Source organism: Sparus aurata, chromosome 6, assembly GCF_900880675.1.
Source record: "Sparus aurata chromosome 6, fSpaAur1.1, whole genome shotgun sequence".
NCBI classification, from domain to species: Eukaryota; Metazoa; Chordata; class Actinopteri; order Spariformes; family Sparidae; genus Sparus; species Sparus aurata.
In genome coordinates, this window is record NC_044192.1 from 14641622 (window position 1) to 14661911 (window position 20290).

Consider the following 20290-nt stretch of genomic DNA (forward strand, 5'->3'; position numbering starts at 1 on the left):
CATCTTCACACTGTTAAATTAAATTCCCCTCTCCTTAAGGCTCATGCAAAGCCCGAGGTGGAACCATTCACTGCACCAAGCCAGTGATAACTCATTTTAAAAGTAATGGCTTGTCAAAAATGGGGCATAGGGCTGTTGAAAGGGGAGAAAACAAATTAAATAAAAATGGATCGTTGCTTAACCTTAAGCTAACCATGTTAGAATCCATTAAAACACTGCATGAATCTGAGCCTCTTTCATGTAGCTTAAAGAATGCTGTGATCTCTGGGAACAATTTCAGCGGCGATAGATACAGCAGTAATGTGATTGCTTGTGTCATCGTGATTCAACAGATTACATATCTAATCGGTTTGTGAGCAGAGAATACCGTTTGGAGAGATTACAGACCAGTGGTGCCTCTTGCCTTTTTTGAAACTGGGCCGTTTGACGGTTTAGATGATCCACAGAAGGACAGATGGACGGACGAAAAAGACAGCGAGCAGGAGGGAAACCACCAACCACCTGGTTTAATCCGTGGTGTGGGAAAAAAAAAAAAAAACATCCAATACTGCTGTTCTGATGGGGTTTTTTTCCCCCGACAATGGAGCAAATAAGTGCATAACGTGGGCATGGAGACACACTCTGTTGTATTTCATACATGGATGTTTTGCCGGGAGAGGGACTGCACTGAAATGCAAAGCCATGCAGAATATATGAGACAGGATTGCAAAGGAAGTAGGACTATATATAATGAAATTAAAGTGACTGAGTTGCTGTAATATCCCTGGGGTATATAGCTAGTTGTTTTATGGGGGGAGATAAGAGGATTTTGTCAGGTTGAGATGCCGGCTAATGCTATTGTTCCTACTGGGAGCATAAAACAGCAAAGGAGCTTTTCACACATCTTTTCTCCTTTTGTAGTGCTGTTACTGTAGATATCATTTCAAAAGCACGGGGTGGAGGAAGTGCAATATTGCAGTGTTGGACATCATATGCAATTTGTTTATTCATTTATATTTTCTTACATAAATGTGAGAAGCCACCCACAAAATGTTCCCATCTGAGTGTGTAAAAAGAAACATTTTTTCAGAATGTATTTTTGAAAATGATCTATACAATTTTCCACTTTTAAATCAGTCAGAGGATTCAAACATTTGTGATTGTGCGATACACGTCCCTACCTCCTCTCCTGACGCTTGTGCACCATCATGTGCTTCAACAGGCCCCTAAGTTAATGTAAATGGCTGCGTTTTTTGTTCAAAGAGAGCATGAAATTAAGTTACAGAGATCATTAATGTTACCTTTCCTTCCCTCCCCTCTGCTGACATCGTCCTCTCTCTTTCCTCCTTCTGTTTACCGAATATTTCACCTGCCTGCGCTCCTTCACTGCCTCTTTTCGCCTCCTCACTTATTAATCCCTCAAGCTAATATTGCTCCCGAGGATGTAACATGTCATCCCTATGTCAGCCAAATCACCGTGTCATCTACAACGTGTTGTTGTTGAAGGCAAACAAGGCTCGTATCCCCCCGTCACTCCTCAGGAAACACACACACACACACACACACAAACACAAACTAACACACACACACACACACAAAAAGAAAAAAACATGTAATACGATTTCAAATGGCACATTACTGAAAAGCGTGGCTGATATAATCTAATATCAAGTCGATCCCGGTACTTGAACCCAAGCTTCACTCTGATGCGGAGCAGTTCCACTCTGGAGGAGGAATGATTTGCATTCAATCTTCAAAAAAGGAGCGTAGGTGTTATTACCTGTCACAATGCAACCTCACGCCAATCCGCCAGCAGCCAACAGGCTGTTTTAAAAAAGAATAACAAACCAAACTGACCCAAAGTCGCCATTGTTCTGTGTCTGGAGAGAGCTGCCATGTAACTCTGTGAGGAGTGAGGGTTCATCAGCTCTTCACACTCCTCGCACAACAGTTTGTCACTTGAATCAAGTGATGTTCCTCCACTAATAAGATTCATTGTAGACTTTCACAGCTTCCTTTTAAAGATTAAAAGATAGTTGTTGTTTTTTTCTAAGTATTTTCATACCTCAACATGATTTAACAGTGTCAGGAATATTTTTACAACTGTATTTGAAGATACAGTTACTGTTTTTTTAATGAAAACCCGTGGGGGGTGAAATGATCCATAATGGAAGAAGGAGGTGAAGAATAGGAAGACATGGAGGAGGAGGAAGAGGGAGGAGAGGAAGATCACGGTGAAAGGTCATGTTTTTATTCTCTTTCATTTCTTGCAGAGGCCAAAGCCACACTGAGTACAGTGTGTGTGTGTGTGTGTCTGCTGGGACAGACAGTCCTCCATTGTGTTCTGCCCTGCTGTGTTCTATTGTGAACACTTGTGTGCTGATGTCTGTATATAATAACTACATTATTACTGTCAGTGTGAAAAAAGCAATCAGGGAAACACTCCAAGATAATGCGTAAACAGCCACAAGACGAGTGCGCGCGCGCACACGCACGCGTTTAACGCCACATAATCAGTAGCTGCAGCAGCATCAGAGCAAAAATGGAGGAAAAAAAAAACCTAGGCGTACAAACTCTTTGCCACAGCGATGCCGAGATAATAACACAAGCCACGGGCGTGTTTAACTTCTGAAGAAAAATTAGAGGAAGTTGCCGGGAGCGCAAATAGATAAATAGATAAGGAGGGCTGCTTAACTGGGAGTAAAGGGGAGGAAACGCACAGACAGCAGAGATTTGCGCGTTTTGGAGATCGGGTAAAAGTCGCACGTTACTCAAACTGATGAAAGAAAAAAAACACAATAAAGTGATAAAACACGTCCTGTGCAGGTTTTTTTGAGAGTCTAAACAACTTTGAATCAAGTTCACGAGAGGCTGCACATGCAGGAAAAAGAAAGTGTAAAATCTTTGAGACCGGCACCAGACAAAAAAAAAAAAAAAAATTCTCTACGTGACCCTGATTTCCCTGAGAAGAGATGAGGCGCTTATCTTCAAACACACACATCTCACATCATGTGGTTGAATTTTAAAAGAATAACTAAAAAAAGGTTTTTTGTTTTTATTTTTCTTCTGAGGATGATAATTAACTCACCTTCCGGAGGATCCACTGGCACAGGAGAACTATGGTCCAGCCGAGAACCTGCATGTCACCTTCCTTTGAGCGGACCACCCCGAATACAAAAAAAAAAACAAAAAACTACACGTCTCCCCGGCTCAACATACAAAGACACGCCGCGGAATCCAAGCAATCCCAACAGGCGAGGCGACGAGAAGAGAGACGCAAAAAAACAAAGTATTAGGTGAGCAGAAAAAAAACACGCGTAAAGTTGTGCGTTTGTTCAGTCAGTGTCACAGTGGGCTCTGCGGGGGGCAAACTTTGAGCGGTGGCTTCAGTTTCTGCGGTCCGCCTCATGTGGCGCATCCATGCTGTCTGCCGCCGCTCATGCCGGACGCTCGCTGGAAGTTTGGAGGACGCAGGCAAAGAGGGGATTTCAGCGCAGATCATCAGCGCTTCTTGTGTTTTGGGATATTGGCTGGCTGATCTCTCTCTCTCTCTCTCTCTCTCTCTCTCCCCCCGTCCGTGCGCGCGTCACGGCGCACAGCAGCTCTCGTTTTACCGGGAAACCACACTGACCACAACCGCATGTTTTCATATCTTGACCTGTCAGTGTTTATGAAAATAGCATGACTTTACTCACCTCAGCACTTAATTAGAGAAGATGCCAAGAATTGTGCTTTAGATTCATTAAAGTTGCATGCAACGTTGGCTTAAAATATGACTTCCAGATGCCAACTTTCATCCATTCATTCATCGTTCCAGACCGGACTGTTAACTATTAGTGGATCGGCAGGAAATGTATTAGAGATTTGTTTCACTCTGATAACATTTAAGCTCTTTTTCCAAGCTAAAATGCCAACAAACTTGCTCGTTCCAGCTTGACAAATGTGTGGATTTACTGCGTTTCTTTTTTTGTTTTTTTTGTCTTTTCTTTTCTTTGCTTGGAGTAAACAAGCAGTTTGAGTAGATTTATAAAAAAAACAATAGATGATAATTGCAGCCCTATTTTATACCACCTCTCACCTGATGTGTAAATCTCTCCTTTTTTGTGTAACATTGGCTTTATTATTCCAATTATGACTAGAAAACAAATTAAGTTGACCCGACCTGTGGCTCTATCTGCATTCAGACTGAGTTCAGATAGATAGATAGATAGATAGATAGATAGATAGATAGATAGATAGTAAGTACAGTAATATGTGACTCTGACTCACTGTCTTTGTGGCACACACCGGAAAATGGAAAACAATCATCATTTTACACAAACATTTAAGTGACTGTGTGTGATGGAGGCCAACAGCACAAGCTGGCTTGACTATAAATTCCCAGAAAAACAATTTTGAAATATTAATGTTGCATGGATATATTGGGGCAGCATGGCCCCACATCTCTCCCTGATGGCCAGTCCCAGCTGCTGCCTGCCTGATTGTGGACCTTTAAAATGAACTGATCTGGGAGGCGCAGTGTTCGCTCGCCTGTTTGTGTTTGTGTGGAGATCGGGGCGTCTGTCTGCCTGATTGTCCGGGTGTCTGTCCGTGTAGCCTTACATAATGCTGTCAATCAGTCACACATATCTGGGCTGAGCGACTGGCAGACGTCTCTTCTGTACGCGCATAATGGCCGTCTCGACTTTCTGTCTGTGTATGATGAAGTGTGTCCCTTCTGGATAACTGTCCGTGTGAATGACTGACCGACCAGCTAACTGTCTATTAGTTCTCTCCTATGACTCTTCGTCTACTTGTCGTTCTTACTGTTTTTTCATTTGTTTCTCTGTCTGTGGCTTTTCTGAAATGTTTACAGCATGTCTATAGTATGCTGCAACACACGTAAATATGTCTCCCTGTCTCTCTCAAGAGATGATGTCCCTGAACCTGAAGACATAAGTCACTGCAGCACTTTCTTCTTCACAAAACGCACCTGTGGCATCTCCTCCTACTCCTGGTCTAGCACTGACAGAGCCAGTTTTGTGGACTGCTGGCCAAAGTGCACATCATGCTGATGGGCTGAGGGGTGGGTAAAACAGGGCTGGCCTATTCTGTGAGACCATGTCACAGATGGAGAGGAGTGTCTGTGTTAAATGAACTGCCGTGTGTGACACTATATATTATAGATTAAGAATCTGCAATCACTCTTTGAATCAGGCTTTTTGCAGTCTGTCTGCAGATCTCCTCAGTGTGAGAGTGACACAGCACTGCCTCCCTGCGAGGCAACGAGTCATTGCATGCAGACATAAACACTGGGAGCTTTCACCAGGAGAGGTAATAAAGTGGCATACTGGTAAATACACTGTGACGTACACTAAGTCTGCAAATTACTGGATGATCAAAATTCTGGAGCAAAAAGAGGAAGTTACTCCTAATAACATGCCTGCCAAGGCAAAAATCTCAAGTTTGCAGTGACATAGCTGAATGTATTGTTTGGCAAGTTTGGAGTCCTAAACTAACTCCAGGTTTAGATGATGTCATGATGATGAAATCCACCGGTAGAGACACTTCAAAATTAAAATGTTGTGCTACAGAGAAATATCTCATATCTATTTGTTAAAGGTGCACTATGTAGTTTTTGGGAAGACAATTTAATCAGAAGAGAAAGATCTCAATCGACAATTTTTTTAATGGTTTAACAAACTAAATAAACAAACTGTCTTAGTTTTCATGATTGGATAAACTGAATAAACAAACTGACCTTAAAGGACAACACAGACAAGACAAAAATAAACATTTCTGACTTATTATTATTACCTCATTAATATCGTTAATATTTGAGTTTGAAAATCTTTCTCCAAAACTACACAGTGCCGCTTTAGGTAGTTAAGTATTCAGAGAGGTGTTTAAAGGAGAAAAAAAAGATCTCATCACCTAGAAATTACATTTATACTGTACAGTTTATACTACTAATTCACAACTACAAATATGTTTCGAAAAAACATGTCAGTCATATCATCTAAATAATGAGGTAATAAAAGTCGCAAAATGATTATTCTGTTAATCCTCAAGCACCATATTTAAATTCTTTTCCTCACAAAATCTGCTCCTTCTGTGGTAACTAAACCAAGCTAAGACTAAGACAAGCTAGTTGTGGTTAGGAACTCACACCAATGTGCAGGAGTTAGCAGATCACAACCAATTAAATCCCCCTCCACTAACATTGACCTTCCAGGCATGTAGAAGAGCCAAGTGTGGCTGTGAAACTCATGAAAATGTCCCTCTCTTAAGCCAGTGCTTGCTTTTTCCATTTTTGGGCTACCGTACAAACATGGTGGTACAATATGGCAAACTCCATGGAAGAGGACCCGCTCCCTGTGCCCATTCTAAGGTGACAAAAGCACAATGATTTTTAGGCTTAATCCCATTTCTTATTTTTACCCCCACCTCTCATTTCCCCCCTTGCCCTCAGAACAGAGGTAGAAGGGGGACTATTCTTTATGACCTTCATATTTCATCAACTGTCATTGATGCCATTTAGGATAAAGAACGTGACCCGAAATTTCCGATGTGCTGTCTTCAGCTGTGGTGATATATTTTGCAAGACTGTGGCAAACCCGGTATTATAACATGTCAGACTGTCATGCACATATCAGCAATAACAATGAAACCCTTAGCTGGCCAGCTAGTCGGCATCAAGACCTCTGCAAACTGATAGCAACTGTTTGCTGCCTGTTATAAAGAACACAGTATATTAAATGACAGAGAGTTCTCATAACCCTTGGTTTGAAGTGTGCCTCTGAAAATCCTTTGTTTGTTTTTTTGTGGCATTTAGACTTCATCCGACCCCTCTTTCCCAACCCTAACCCAAAACGGAGAGCGTAGAGCTAAGTGATAGGTCAAAAACCAAATCTCTTCTAACCAAACAAAGAACTAAGGCTACAAATATTATGTATTACATAGTTCATATGTTCAACAAAGTAAACCACACAAACATAGTACACAGACCATCAGAGTAAGTCACTCTTTTGGTATCCGTCAATCTTTCTGCTGCTGTAAATCAGTGCGTTACACCCGTTGCTTCATCTTCAGCAGACCATGAAACCTTGTCTATCAAACACAGCAGGTCTCAAAGAATGTGACCATTTCCCATTTCCATCACTGCTCTCCATTCAATCTACTGTGTGTGATTTGTATGGCCACAGCATACTCTGTCCTCCTGTTTCCCCTAATTTTTTTCCCCTACTGTCGGAGAGGGGTTGCCGGTGTGAGTGCAATTTCTGATCCACATTGGAAGTGGCAGGTGAATTTCGCCCAGCTGCTCCCCTTCTCTGTTCCACTTAGCAGCTACGCTTCTGTTCCGAGTCACTCCGTCGCCGCGTGGTTATAGTAAATGAATGAACATGCTCTGAGCAAGAGCACAGTGCATCTACTTTCACAAATATCATCCTCACATCGTTATTCCTCTTTTACTTCCCCAAATGTCAGCAGAAAGTTTCATCATCTCCAAAACTGCACACTTAAGGGATGCTCGTGTTTATCATCTTCATGTCTGCAAACAAATTAGACTCAGTATGTATCATTATGGACAATAAATTACAGTGGGGACTAAGTAGAAGTACACACGTACACTGAAAGCAGTTCAACATTAATGTCTTTTGATGGATTAGGAGAAACATAGGTGGAGGTGGAGGAGAAGGGTGGTAAAGGAGGTTGATTAAGGAGGACAACAATGTGAGTATGATAAAGGAGGATGAAGACGGTAGTGGAAACAGGAGAATCAGCAAATGAGGTAGAGAGGGGCATGGGTAGGAAGAATGGGAGGTGGAGGCACAGGAAGAGAAGGTGGTAAAGTCAGGAAAATGAGGAGACAAAGCAGGCAGAGGGAAAGAAGGAGGGACGGAAAAAAAGATTGGTCCCAGAGATTCAAAGTAAAGGTGGGTTTCTCACAAGCACCCAGGACGAGCCCTGGGCTTTGAAGCCATTTGGAGAAACTGTGTAAGTACGACACACGATGAGCTGGGATGGCGATACACCTACAGAAAGAAAGAAAGAAATTTTCATTTTCAGCATTTGCATTGAAGTTAGCAGTTGGCTAATCCAGAAGTTAGGTGCTTTGTAGAATGTAGACATCTAAACACAATCACTGTGATGTCGCACCAACAACAACTGTCACCTCTGGTTAGAAAACTGGTGGTCGATTTGCATTGCTGAGATATGTAAACCTGACAAATGTATTTATTTTTGTGAGATGGCCTGCCAGAGTGAAGAATATGTGTGGGAAACACTGTATATGATGAATCTAAAACTGTTAAATAATTGCCAAAATGCACTTTATGCACTTTAGCAGTTTTTCATTGATGGTTCTAACAGTAAAGCTAGCTATTAGCAATCCATAAAGACATATAATTATGAGTAATTGCAAGAATGCCTGAACGTACAGAGGATGAATATAATTAGCCCTCCCTCTGACATTTTTCGAAAGCTGGAATTCTTTTTGCTGAAAACAGACGTCTGTGCAGTCATTGCTAACGTGTCCCTGAAAAGAGTGTGAGAAAGAAAAAAAAAAGTCAGTATGAATGACAGATTCCTTTCCATCGCATGAGGAGCTCTGGTACCCACACAATTATGGCGCTTAGCCACACACATACACACACAGACACACACCTGCTAACACATACATTGAAGCGCCGATCCTGGGGTGTCTAACTCGGAGGTTAAGGAACACAATGATGAGAGGTCACCTGGCAGTAATGGAGCCTTTTGTGTGTGGAAATAGTCATTTCCCTGTGTAGTCTTGTGGTATCACAGCAGTGATATGAAACCCTGTCATTTTGTTTTCCTTTCTATCGATTTTAGAAAGGAGAACGTGTGGAAAGGAGAGAAGGGCGAGAGAAGCACAGCAGAAGTGCACGAGCTGTGTGGCTGTTGCGGGTGTTAGGACTATGCCATTGTCATTCAAATGTTTTGTTGCAGGAAGGGAATCTGAGAGGAGAATGGGAGATGAGCACTAATGGGGAGCAAAGGGAGAAGTGGTATAATTGGATTTGATTACGTCTGTCTGTCAGAACAGGACAGGATTTAATATGCGGCTGGAATTATTTTGACAGTGTGGCAATGTGGACGACTCTTTGTGAAGTTGGTCCGGTGTGAGGAATGAGAATTGTCTCATGTGAGATTTGTATCAGCATGGCTTTAGGGATGGCAATGTCTGTCCCTAGGTCCAGACTGAAATATCTCACAAACTGTTGGCTGTACATTGGTGCACATTTTCATGACTCTAGTGGCTATTTTCCTCTAGTGCCCCCATCAAATTGACATTTGTGCTCTTGTCAACTATGGCAAAGATTGTCATTGATTTTGATACAGACATTCATGTTTTCCAATGGGAAAAATTGCAATAATTTCGGTGCTTCCCTAACTCTCCATTTTGTGCCATTATTAGCTCAATTCTAAATTAATTTGTCTACACTTTTTATGGTCAAATATCTGCTTATTGGTGAGATGACATGAGGATGAAAGGAGGATGTGAGGAGAAGAAGTATAAAGAATGCAAAGTTCGTAGAGGGAGGACTTTCATTCAGGAGACCACTGTTTGTGTCCAGCATGAAACCAGAAGTCAACAGTGATTTCTTTTGGCTTACTAATGTAGTGAAATTAGGACATATACATAACATGGGGGGGGGTTGTATGGGAAGTTACAGAAGTGACGTGATTTTAACTCCAAACCACAATGTTTCATTAACCTGAGTTGTTTTCTAGACTAAACTTAACCAAACTATAACTATACTACAAAGGTCCAGTACATGTGTCTCTGTTGTTTTGGGAATAGTGATATATCTAATTTTGGGAGCTGCTGAAAATCAACCTATTCAGCAGATCAGATATGAGGATGTGCTGGCCTGTACAGAACATCTCACTGTGACTACAACTTTGGAAAACCTCCACATCGTTCTTTTGAGTTTACCTTATTTACCACTGGTAGTTAAAGGTTATATATAAGGCCTCAGGATGGCCATGAGGAATGAGGACTGATTCCTGGACTACAGATAAGACTTGGATAGAAGCCGGGAACTGGTCGATTCTAGCCTGGAGGCATCGCCACTCTCAAATGCTGAAAGACCCTAAACACTCTGTGACCTGAGGTTACATCCCTGATGTGTCCGAATGCATCAGATGATGTACAACATCAAGCTTACCCGAAAACACTTGCGTAATCCATCTCTGGTTTCACACAGAACACAAAGAGTGGTCACATGAGTAATGAGTACATTGTCAGCAACTGACTGAATAAAAGTTAATGACAACATTCATCATAAACATTCATAGAGACTCCATCATTTTAATGACAGGTGCCATGTCAATCTTATACTTTATACAACCCTTCAAACAAAGTGTCCCTCTGTAAAAATCCTACATTTGTTTTACCTATCCACCACTCTCTTTATATTATGATAATTGTTTTGAGCATTTAATATGGCTGTGGAAGGGTTAACACCATAGGAAGTTAAGACTCTGGGGAGTCTCATACAGACGTTATGGGTGCGTTTGTATCAGATACTGAGGGACAGTCACAAAGCTGCTGTATTTGGCGCCCAGGGAAGGAAACAGGTTGGAAAAGAGGGTTACTAGTCAGCTCGTAGTGAAGCAGCTGGAGAATGAGCCGGTGATACTGACGATTGAATGAAGCCATTCATTCTAGACACGAAGCTCTGAACAAAGTTTGAAACAACAGTGATCACAAACAAACAAAAGTAAATTTTTATGAGCTCAAACTGTTACACTATTCACATACAGTATAGCGAATTTCCAGTTCCTTTGTTTATCTATGCACCTTCTCACAAAGACTCATTTCTATGACTGAGAGCACCTCTACTCTCCAGTGCTCCACCACATACAAATATAGACAACCCGACCACACAAATGCACAAAACACACAAATAAGATGCAGCCTGCTAGAGCCGGCTCCACTGCTGTTGTTGGGGTGTTGTTGTATCAGCAACCGTTGAAGATAAAAGCCCCTTTAAGCAACAATGGTTATAAATTACCAAAAATAATCTGGCAGCCAGGAAGCATACAGGGCCTGTCAGCACTCCACAACTCCCCATCTGTCACACACACACGCACACGCACACACACATACACACACACACACTGTAACAGCAGCAGCATGCATCTGCTCCCACCTCCTCTAGCCCCCCCCCCCCCCCCCCCCCATCCCACCTTATTAAGATTCATATCCCCGAAAGGTGACTTCTTAGTCGGGCACGCTGACAACCCCCTCGCCCCCCATCACCATCCTGCCCCACAAGCTGCCTGGAGGTATAAGCACAGTGACAGGTAGCTCTTCACTCCCCTGGGCCCTGGGCAGGGGTGCAGAGGTGGAGGTGTGTGTGTTTGTGTGTGTATGTGGGGGGAGTTCAGGGGGGTGTAAGTGACGAGGAGCAGGATTATCAAGTCAAAGATGCCCCCTGTAGATAAGAAGTCTCTCGGAGAGAGAGAGCGCCTGTCTGAGAGCTCTGGGAACTGAAGCCTCTCTTTCCGTCTCTCTCGTCCTCTTACTACTTGTGTTGCTCTTGCTCTCCTTCCGTCTGTCTGTCTGTTTTTTCTATATGTCTGTTTTCTCTCCAGGTTTGTGTACCTCTCACCTCCTACGGCTTGCCGATCTTTTTATCCTGTAACACTCACTCTGACTCCTCCTCTCTCTGTGGCACTCCTAACTGCAAGCACTCTCTCTGCACTCCAACAAATGAATCTAGCCACTTGACTCCTGATCCGCCATGCTGTTAAAGCAAATACTCAGCTCCCCACAGCAGACATATGGGGGGGCAAAGATGCACTTATTCATTTTCCCCTTAGATTTTAAAAGTTCCCTCTTAGTTTGTCTTCCAGCAGAGCTTGGCTGCAACTGTGTTTGCTCTATTTTATCCCACCATACTTACTGTAAAGCCTGTAATCAAACAATGTTACACATGTTTTGACTTGCATGTAGTTTCCCAAGACTACCACAGAAGAAGCAATGGACAATGTTGTTGTCGTGGAGGGCTTTGCCACAGGCTGAGTAACCCCCCAACATTTTCTGGTTTTGCTGGTTCATAAAAAATAGATTTTAAAAAACTACATAATGAGGGACAATTATTGTGAATAATTTCATTGGAAATTAAACATATTTAGCATCAAAATAGCAATGACTGTTCGATAATAATACAGCTGGGAGGCAGAGCCTATGACCAGAATGTCCTGTCTCCACTGCTGACATCTTGGACATCATGATTGAGGCAAAATATATATTATATTGAATAGACGGTCGCCACCTTGAAGTCTGCACAATAGTAGTGGTGTTAGGAGGTCACAGGTACAAATGGAGAGGAGAGGTGCACATTTGCCTGCAGACACCGGGACTTGAAGTTACTGAGTTTGAAAGAGACGGTTATACATTCACAAATCTCTTCGAGTGTAATTAAATTCTTTGTCCAGACAAGCTGGCTTCAGGATAGTGCACACAGAATTTATGTTGTTTTCTGGCAAACGTTCAAATTAATTCAAATGCAACTCATATACTTTACATTAGTGGACTGACATAAATTCAAACAGGTCATTACAGTTCCAATATTCTTTTTTTTCCCACTTTAGAACAGAAGTGACAACCCTTATCAGGGCATCATAGATGTCTGATTAATTTATTTGGGCTTTAATATTTCGTAACAGCTAAGCCAAACACATTCTAACTTAGTGATGTGTGGATCTTAACTCTCATTAAGACAACTGAATGAAAACTGTGATGCATTCACACATGCAAAGATGTTGCACGTCTCAATAAAAACAGGACACAATAGAGCAATAGTGAGCTATAAATCACTGTACAAGAGGTTCCTTGGGACTATAGATCCTGTGAGCGGTGGCCAGGGAGCTGATGTTGTCAGGGACATTGCGAGGAGAAGGCCAAATTGAGGGACTTAAGAAAGGTTCTGGTCGGTGGCACCCATCAGGTGAGGTGTTTAATGAGGCGGTCCACGCAGACAGGCGAGGCTAATACCTTCACACCAGGCTGATTAGTGTGAACCTCCCCTAGGCTGCCAGCCAGAAGCAGGACTAGGTGCCAACCTCGCCCTCATTATTACTCTTCAAGCAGCCAAGTAAGAGACTGGATTTTACTTTTTATTTTTTATTTCATTTTTACCTTTTCGCCCATGGTCCCAGTGTACTTCTTACACATTTCAAGGCTTTGGTTACTTTAGTTCACTGTATTGGTGTTGAACTGATGTCTACATGTTTGCTGAGATTTAAAAATAAAATAAAAATAAAATACGTATTTGACACTATAACAACACTGAAATGACAAACATGACAATGGAAGCTAAGCCATGACAGATGTGTTCAAAGTGTTTGTTTTCATAAAGCTTTTCCGTGTTATGATATTTTTGAATCTAGTCACACTGGTTTAGCTTCCAGATTTCTGTGCAAACACACTCAGAAGGGTATAGTTTCCTTACTATGCCATTTAGCAGGTTGGGGCTTACGCAAGAGTAGGAATTTGTGGAGCTAGAAAATGAAGCCTATATAACATGGTCTGACTGATCTGGATTTTTTGTGTTTTTTTGTGTTTTTTTTGCGTGTTTTTTTTTTTTAAGCCTGGATACTGAGATTCTTAACTGTGTTCTCGTGGACAAACACTGTGCATATGCTGTTTCTAGATATCCAACACAGTTAAATCTTTGATACTGCTGTTGTGATACTCCTTCTCACTTACATTGAGTACTAGAGCTGTGCGATATTACGATATATATCGTAGTGCGATATAAAAATGTCTACCGTAGGATATAACCCTCTGTCGTTTATATCGTAATTTTACCGTGTAGGCTACTTGTTTAGCACTGTTGCTACACTAACGTTAACACACACTACGGTTGTGATTTAATACGGCGTGTAAAGCACAACTCAACGTCGGAATGACCGCTGGATATCCAAATTTTGAGTTCAAAACAAGTTCATTGTATGAAGGCGAATGTAACTGCAGCAACGCTACTGCTTTGTGGTTGCATTTTTACGTCACCCACAAGGACTCATTTACGGCACCGGTCGCTCAGGAGTATACAGAGGCAAAGCAGCATGGCGGAGACGGAGGAGAGCGCAATGGAAGAAGAAAATAACATTACTAGTAACGTTACATCAGACGCGGATACAGATGCAGAACCCCAAGAAGCCGAGCCGAAAAGGGGGAACCGGAATTCCATCGTTTGGCTTTGATTTGGTATTAAAAACTCAGACACCAACCAGACAACGTGAATCTGCAAAACATGTCACCAACAAGTTGTTATAAGCGACTCGAACACATCTAATCTTTTCTACCACTTAAAGACATGACATGAAAAACAGTACAGAGACAGCGAGACGATGCAACAAAGCACGAAGTGACGAAAAGAAAAAAAACACACCAAACGAGCCTGAAAGCTTGGAATACTTTTTGTTTACAAATTCTTATTTGTTTTTGACAGTCCTGCAAAAGTCAAGAATAAAAGGAGAGAGTGCCATTAATTTGCCTTTCATTCACATGGTTATCAAAAATAGTGCTGAGATGTGATTGATTGGAATACATATATATATATATATATATATATATATATTTCTAAGAAAAAAATACTATATCGGGATATATATCATTATTAGGATATAAAATTAGCTATATCAAGATGTACAATTTTGTCCATATCGCACAGCACTATGGAGTACACGCAGCTGTATCTGCAATATGTGGATATTAGCGGATATATCTGCTTGGCCAAATCATCACACAGTCACTATCTACTCAACCTCATGCAGAGGGAAGTCTGTTGAAGTATTATAGTCCACAAAACTTCTCTGGAGCAAGGGACACAGTAGTCACTAAATGTACAATTAAATGTGATGACTACATTTCATCAATACTGGTAAAACAATAGGAAAATGAAAAGTTAAGAGTTGATGTAACAATAGCTTGTCACGCTTCCTCCTGGTAGTACTAATCAACAGCTGCAGAACGGCAGCTTTGACCTCGACATGACAGCGTTCTGGTGGAAAGGTCCATGTGATAACAACTTCTGTGTAAAGGGCTCTTGGCTGCCTGATGTAGTGTGGTTGTAGGAGAAAAAAAAAAACCCACCCACTGCACATTTAGAACACAAATGCAGCTAATGGCGGCCCAGCGTTTTACTCTTCACTGTGTACAACAAAGGCTTCGAGCCCTCAATATCATATGGCACAAGCAATTAAATGTGTTTGCATGCTACAAGTAGAAAGACGCCTTTGGCTGGAGGAGACATTTTTTACACCATGGACTGTACAGCAAGGACCAAAAAAAAAAAAAAAAAGAAGAAACAAACTTCTGCTATTCTTTGTTTTAGCTGTTTTAGCTGGGAGAAAAAATACCATACTTTTGCTCCTCTGGTAAAGCTGATGGCTCCAGTCAGCTGTCAGATTCCAGATGGACCGATGAAGTCAATGCACTGTCAATGTCACTGGCAGAGCTTTACACTGCAGGTACCATGAATTTATCATGACTGACCAGAGATGGAACGCACCCGAAATGTCGCAGCGTATTGTGCAAACAATCAAAAGAACAGCCTGTCTACAGTGTGAGCAATTACACATGCAGACTTCACCGACCTACAGACAACAGCATGTACACGCACGTCATTAGCATGCATTGTTCAAAATGGGATGCAATGCTTAGGTCCTGTCCTTCATTCTGAGATGCAGATGGAGCAGGGTTGGGCATGAGATGCGGGTTAGCAGCGATGGGCTGTGGCTCCTAATGAGCTCCTTGGTGCCTTCCCATCAGCACAGGGCTGGGCCCCCTTTACGTTGCATCCTGGGAGCTTGTTAAGAGACATTCCCATTAAAACAATCATATGTCAGCAATCATCCTCTCCATATTTTCTGTTTATATTTAAAGTTATTGGTTCATGTTATTTTGGTTACTCTCTGCACTCTCTGGTTCCCCTCACATGAGCCCCTTTTCCCACTCATCTTGCTGCCTCCTCCCTACATCCACATCACCTGTTATTCAGATTGGTGGCGGCGGATTCCCTGTGGAGCACATCCACAGTTTGACATGTTTAGGAGGGATCAGAATGACAGGAAGTGGCGAAGGGAAGTGAGCAACATGGAATGCGGCAAGCGGTATATAAGGTATGCATGTCTAATGCTGAGAGCTGGTACAAGATGGAGACAGTGGAGAAGAAATAAAGTATGGTAGCTATAATGTATTTGCAAATGAGAGCAAGGAAGAGAATTTGGACAGGAAAGGTCTTTATCCATTGACACTGTCTCCAAAAAATGACATTCATGTTGCACTACTCCGCATTAAGGATTTATATTCAGGAACAAACGTCTGTGCAAATGTAGGAATTTTGCTTAGCGAGGAGGTCACTTCAATCTGAGTTCTACACAAGTGATCTTTTTTGTTTTTTGTGCATTTGTACAGTTGTATCTGTGAACTCTGTGTCGGAGGTTCCTATAATAAGGTCGGGGACTGCCCATTGTTCTGGCAGCCAATTATCACATAATCCCATTCCAAATGCGTCCCATTGAGTCAAAAAACATTGTTCCAAGATAACGTTATACCAAAAAAAACACTGAAAATTAACTTTCTCACAGGATTTTTCTCACCACAGCAGGCGGTTAACACTTGATGTACAGAGAGCTGTTGCAAATGAGCTTGTCTGACTGGTCAGGTTTGCAGCATGTTGCAGACTGGCACATTGCAAGTTTTAACTTTTCTTGTCAAATCTTTGGTCTGAACTGGGTGTAAGGTGATTTAATCGCTTTCAAACAAGACATAACTTTCACACAATTTATCTTGACTGTCTATTGATTTATCTTACTGAATTCTCCGACGTAAGTTGGTGATACCAGAGTGTGTGTGTTAGGAACAATGGGCATTAGGAGCAGTGGGTATTTGTTTCAGATATCTACACTAGTTAAATACAGAAGACACTATGTTTGAGGTGGGGTGGATTTTGAGTTGTTGAGCTGTTAAAAAGGACATTTGACAGAGCAGTGCTAACAAATAGCCACCATATACTTTTGCTGTTTCTGTTGTATGCCTGGGAGCAGTCTTCTAAAAATCCTAACCTTTGCCAAATGGTCCCAATTGCTTAGCCTTGGTTATACCTCAGCCATTGTCACATACAAATAAGGAAGGAAGGAATATTGAATATAGAAACGTTTGCGGATTAAGTCAATGTTAATATTCTTTTTTGATTCAGTGAGGAAAACTGTAAAACCCAGATGGCATCACAACCTTGAAATGAGACTTGCTAATGTGAAACAGCTGCATATGAGTGTAGGTGATAAGTTAGGAGAAATCAAAGAAAACAGTTGGAAGAGGATGTGAGAGAAGAGAAATATGCTGTTAAATGTAATTAAAAATCTATGAGAACGCCGGCCCACTCTCTCGTGCTCATCACACCTTCTCAAACACTATGCAGGAACAGCACATTCACCACCGAGAGAGGAACACTTTCAGACAACGAGGTACAAGGTTTACCATTTGCCAACAGCTCGTACCTGATCTGTGCCTTGTCCAACAGTATTTGACACTCAGTCAAGATTGATGCCAGTAGAAAACCTTCTGTCTTACCTGCAACACTTTCAAGTTTTGCCTTTTTTACACAGGGCTGGGCTGGCTATTAAACCTCTGGCTCCATGATACGTGTGAGGATGTTTCATTGAGAGAGATGGTATATCATTGTTTGCAATTCTTTAAACCAATCAAAATCCTCTTAGGAGAAACCCATGATGCAGCGAGGGTGCCCCTGCAAAATAGTGTCAGGGTGAATTTGTTTTGCACATGGGGAGGCAAGCCATGGCATTCAAACGTCTAAAGAAAAGAAAAAATGAGCTGCTAGCTTAGTGTTGCTAACTTACCCTTTTTTAGCATGTAGGTTATTAGCACAGATTGTTGTTACAGTTTTTCTCTGTAGCGACAGGGATCTAGAAAACAGTAAAAAGCAGATGGCAGCATGGAGAATGCCTCCTGAAATAGGCGCCAAATATCTGGGATGAAGTGAAGTGTTAATGCAGCTCAGCCTTTCTGTTTGACATTGAAGAGCACGTGAAAAACATTAATGTGAAACTTTGGGGACTAAACATGATGAACTTAAAGGAGCCTGACAGCAAAATATTTCAAAATTAAACTTCCTCTGTGAGAAAGCTAACATTCTACTCACTTGATTTGGGTAAATGTCATGTGAAATCTGATTTTATCCAGTAGAGCTTTTTTATTGGACCCATCAGTGTTTCCTCTATTGGATGTTCTACATCATATATTAATATTGGATAAATGATAATCCCATTGTTGAATTAAAAACACGTGTGTTGAATTAAATACACAGTCCTAGTACCACTTCGACTGCACACCCAGCCAACAGAGGAGGTGGGACTTTACTTTTCTAGTCCTGTGACTTTTTTCTCCTGTTTTTCCTCGTGTGCTGACGTGTGTTGGGGTGCTTGACAAGAGAGCTAAGGTGGAGGCTGATGACAGTTTCTGAAGACCACTGAGGCATTATATGTGATGTTGGGTTATAGCAATAAACATAAACTGTGATCTTGTATAACCACAGGGAGTACCACCACACTACAACTGCCATACAGATGAATGAATTAGATTAAAAAACTGTTTTAAAGTTACTCTTTGTGGAGCTTTCTTCTTTCATATTTGGTAAATCCAGCAGGTGCATAAATGTTTGCGCGTGTGCAATGGCCATCATATGAAATTAATGGAAAAAGCAGTGTGACTTTAAACCTTGCGCTGATAAGTTTAATATCTTTCATATTCTAAAAACCTAAAGACAACGCATCGCAAAGCACAAGAGATGAGAATACGCTAGGGAATAATAACTTATTTATTTGTGATCATTCAGTCCTGTGGCACTCAATGTCAATATCATAAGGCATCGGTACAACAGTTGCAGTTAAAGCTCTCTCATTTGTTTAGTTTAATAAAATTGTAGTTCTTTTTTTGATTCAGATTTGGCGGAGAGTTGCCTGTGACTGATTTTCATTTTCTCTCTTTATCTCCATTAGAGAAAAAAAGAGAAAAGCAGAGGGGACAGGAGACTCCGCCATGCACAGAGCTGATCTGTGTATATATTGTGACATTTCCAAGTGGTCTCTGATGTAGGGACGGCACACCTGTTTAATGAGCCACTAATGGTGGCACTAATTGAGGTGGGCTAATTTCGTGTCATCATGAACTCGTCATATGCAGCACCAAAGGAATTGGATGCATGGCGCTGGAAGTATTCTGTGATAGCCTGCGGCTTAAACCGAAGCTAGTCTGATCCCCCATCAACCTCCCTGAATCACACAAGCCTCTCTGAGCTTGTCTTTTTATTACCATCAAGCAACTTCAAGTTCATATTAGGCATGAGAAGACACTGTTTACCACTTGACTATGATGTTTTTATTGTTTTTGGGTTGTACTTTATTTATCTTTTTGCAGCAACAAAGCTATAATGAGCAGTGTTTTAAGGCTTGGCTGAAGGTTCAGTGGAGTGGGCTGAAGGATTGTGAGGCAACGGACAGTGGAGAGTTGTAGCTAAGGAGAAGACACAATCCTTTCACACCCACAGGGCTTTTCCATTATCCCACTCTTTCTGGATCATATAGCACAGAGCTGTGACAGCATGTGTGTGTGTGTGTGTGTGTGTGTGTACAGCCAACTTGTGTTTGTGCATGTGTGTGCTTTATATGGATTTGTGCACGTTATCTGTTCTTTTTTTTTTTTTTGCCTTTCCCTCTTCTGCTCTCTTGTCCTGTTCTGTTCTTTCAAAGCTTCCTTTTTATTACCGTTAATATCTGGTTTGTTCTACCAACTGGGGCCAGTGACAGGCGCAAGCTGTTTGATATTAATTTGCCAAGTCCCCCGGGTCTTGAGAACTTTGTGGGAGGAGACAAGAAGGAGCAGGAGTGGAACACAAGAGGAGTGAGGTGAAGGAGGCAAGATAAAGAAAATCTTTTCATTCATTGTCTGACGCCACAGTGTCACACCACAGTTGCTTCCCTCTTTACTCTGAACCCAGACAGTCGCACACTGTGACAGGCACAGTGGAAGCCAAACAGGTTCACTGACAGATGTGCAAACACACTTAATGGATAGGTTCACATTTTTTAAAAAGTCTGTCTTAATACAATACTCACATTGTATGTATATTTAAAGAGCCATTGGGGGCTGCGATCACTCCACCTGTCTGTTTCACTGGCTGTTAAAAGATCTCTCTCTAATGCAATTCTAATGTAAGTGATGGAAAGGAGACTGTCCACACGAAGAGTAACAGCATCAATCAAAACA

At 41.7% G+C, this 20290-nt stretch overlaps 1 protein-coding gene across 5 annotated transcripts in view; it reads right to left on the reverse strand.

Annotated features, from left to right (window-relative positions):
* nxph4 (neurexophilin 4) overlaps positions 1-20290 on the reverse strand; it is a 129350-nt gene that overhangs the window by 49103 nt on the left and 59957 nt on the right. For 2 of the 5 annotated variants that reach the window (XM_030418602.1, XM_030418605.1), the window contains exon 3: positions 7909-7994. The exons of 2 other annotated variants lie outside the window; for them this stretch is intronic. In XM_030418602.1, coding sequence (XP_030274462.1) covers positions 7909-7994 — 86 coding nt within the window. Of the gene's footprint in view, positions 1-3067; positions 3525-7908; positions 7995-20290 lie in introns of those variants that run through there. One more of the 5 variants, XM_030418603.1, reaches the window with a different exon arrangement.